At 26.7% G+C, this 3,184-nt stretch overlaps 1 protein-coding gene across 1 annotated transcript in view; it reads right to left on the reverse strand.

Moving 5' to 3' along the window:
- Positions 1-779: 779 nt before the first annotated feature.
- Positions 780-3,184, reverse strand: part of LOC108564702 — a 5,554-nt gene continuing 3,149 nt past the window's right edge. Inside the window, exons 2-4 of the mRNA XM_017923802.1 lie at positions 1,672-1,882; positions 1,406-1,528; positions 780-986 (exon numbers count right to left, since the gene is read on the reverse strand). Coding sequence (XP_017779291.1) covers positions 901-986; positions 1,406-1,528; positions 1,672-1,768 — 306 coding nt within the window. The 5' untranslated portion in view covers positions 1,769-1,882 and the 3' untranslated portion in view covers positions 780-900. The remainder of the gene's footprint in view (positions 987-1,405; positions 1,529-1,671; positions 1,883-3,184) is intronic.

Raw genomic sequence — 3,184 nt, forward strand, 5'->3', positions numbered from 1 at the left:
TACCTCGTGGAGGTAAAAACGCGTTTTTTATAGTGAAAACTCATTTTAAAATTATATTGTTAATATAACTATATTTAGTTTAATATTGTTTAATTTGATGGTACAAATTAGGGCTTACAAACATTGATAAATATCTAAAGTAAATAAGTTCAAATTCAGGAAATCATTCACTTTCAATACATTTTTTTTTTGAATAAACAAATATTTGCTAATATAAATAATGCACATTTCTTACAGTAATAAACAGTTTTGGTAACAATCTAAATTAATCATATTTTAGTTCAAATAATCACATGTACTTGACATTACACATGACAAGTATAATATGTTATGATAACGAATAAGTAATTTTGTAAAAAAAGATTAAAATTTTAATAATAAATGAATTAGTTTACTTAATATTTAAAACACAACTAAAAATGTATATAACAATATCTCGCATAGTGCGATTTCGCACTATTTGAAACCAGTCTAATCGTGGATAATTACATAAACCGCATAAATAGCACAAAAAAAACTTGACTGTACAAAGGTAGAAAATAGTTTACTATATTTCTAAAACGTATAATTATTTAATTAAAAACTAATTAAAAAGTCAATGATTACATTGAATTAAGCAAACAACTGAAATTATTTTATACTTTTTTTTTATAATAAAGACATACACAGAGTAGGAAATGTTAGCAGATAATAAACATAAACAATTAACAATAGAAATCAATCAATTTATTTTTGAATCTACAAAGTTTTTTTTTTACATTTAATTTTCAATTCCAGTTTTCTTATAGTCAAGTATTAAAAGTTATATAATATTATACAAATTTAAAAAAAAAAACAATACTTGTTACTGACTTTAATGACTTTTTGTGTAAAATATGTGATTAATTCTATTAATGATATTTAATGCCTCTCGATTCCATGGACTTTCGGCAACGTTTCCTTGGATATCCTCATAACCTCATCGTATTTCGGTGGCAGATCGTATTCTAAAACAAAAGATTAATCATAAATTTATAAATAAAGTTTTTTTTTTCAATAAAATATGCAAATAAGGTTTCATCTGTTAATTGGATTTGAGGTACGTTTATATGTTTCAAATTTATCAGGTAAAAAGTTTCGAAACCTCTGCAATAACGCTATTAATTAGCAATATATGAAAACTAGATTACGTGATATAAAAGTATGGAGATGTTCAACTGTCTTAACAAGTGGCGCCTCCACAGAACTATTAGCAAAGTTTTTACGGCGAATATATTCGCCGCTCGTCCGAAAAGTATCAATTGGTAGTTAATTATAAGAATACAGCGTTATATGAAAACTGCGTTATAGAATTTCTTTAATACAAACGATAAAATGATTACGTAAAATTTGAGATATGTTATGAATAAGATTTTATTAAAAATACCTGAATATGCTGGAGGTGGTGCCAATGTCGATGGATAAATTCCTTGGTGAATAATATCCTCTACTTGCATCCCATCATTCGTGAATCCGGATTCCATGTCACTGGCACGATTAGAATGGATTTCTGCAACCAACATTACACGAGAATACCATCAATTCGTAATTTCATTGAATTGATATATTTAATTATGCAAACCAATCATTATATATAAGTATAAAATGTAGATGTTTTTTTTGTTAATTTACAAAAAAAAACAATATTCTTACCACTTTCATAATGTCTTCGTAGTCTCTGGAGAAAACTGCAGAATGAAATCAGGAATACGATGATTAGTACGAGAACAACGAGCAGTTCGATCGGCATTTTGACATCGGATATTTCTTTGGTGTAGTGAATGTGTTCTTGGTTCTTTCAGTTTTGATATTGATTGATTGCTTCAGATTGATTCTTTGAATTACACGCATACGTGAAATTAACCTGAAATCAATAAAAAAAAATACAATTATTATTATATAATTCATTAGAAACTTTATATGATTCGTAATTTCAATATATATATTGAAATATATTGAATTTACGAAAATTGTAAGGTGGCGCAAAAGTAATGTCATAATTTGAATTGGCTGCCATTTTTGCAGATAACGTCAATTGTCACTGTGCTTTGACATTTATGATATATAGTGAATTAGTTGTCAACAAGCCATGTAGCAAAAAGCAAATTATGACATTATTTATGCGCCACCAATATATATTCAAACGTACGAGAATATCAAAAGATAAAACTTACAATTTTATACAAATTTTATACTTATTTTTCTTTTCTAACAGATGGAAAAAATATGTAAGTCGACAATTCCTTTATTCAAAAGTACAGTAAGAAATAACGTATAAATAAATATACAGTGCTTTTTACTCGTACAGTGAAACATATTCAAAAATACACGTAAAATGTATACACTAGTTTTAAAAATGATGTAGATGCCGCGCAATCCGTTAATTCTTCGTTAAGCGAGTAATTTTTCTTACAATTCATTTTGTTCGTTAAGCGAGGTTCCACTGTACTTAAAAATACTTTATTTCTAAAAATCTATTACATATATTCAATAAATTATTGAGAATCAAAGGTAAATCACTGAAAATAATAAAAATGCATCGACTTGGAAATTCCGTGTTCATTATATAATCTCAATCTATATTTAAACTGATTACAGGAAATTGATGACGCATATAATGATTTTATAATGATATAATTTCTTTGTATTTTATAATGAAAAATTATATATTCTGATGTGGAAAAAAAATAAAAACATTTCATACATTGAGTATTTCCAATTTGTGAAAGCATTTTCTAAATTCAGTTTATACATATTTTTTTTTATACACTCGTCGCAAATGAATCCTTTCATCTCGTCGGACAAACATGTGTGAATCGGCATTAACAATCGTGACGTAAATAGGTTATTTTTCACTATTCCAAATCCAAATATTTAACTTTCGGAATCCTATTTGCCGCCGTTTTATCTTATCTCTCGACGTTCGTAAATAATTCAGGAAACAAGTAAATACATTAAAACAGCACAAATTCTTTAACGACTTCTATTTATTATAACAGAAAGTATCAGTTTCGACTCTCTTTCATCATAAATAGACCAAGAAACAAATGAAACTCATTGGTGTAAACCAATAAATATATTTAAAAAAAATTAGAAATCCTCTAACTTTTAAATTTTAAATAAAACACATAAATGCCCTCCTCAGCTTTGCCACCCTTTCTTCATT

Source organism: Nicrophorus vespilloides, unplaced genomic scaffold, assembly GCF_001412225.1.
Source record: "Nicrophorus vespilloides isolate i.1.1-1 unplaced genomic scaffold, Nicve_v1.0, whole genome shotgun sequence".
Classification (NCBI taxonomy): domain Eukaryota; kingdom Metazoa; phylum Arthropoda; class Insecta; order Coleoptera; family Silphidae; genus Nicrophorus; species Nicrophorus vespilloides.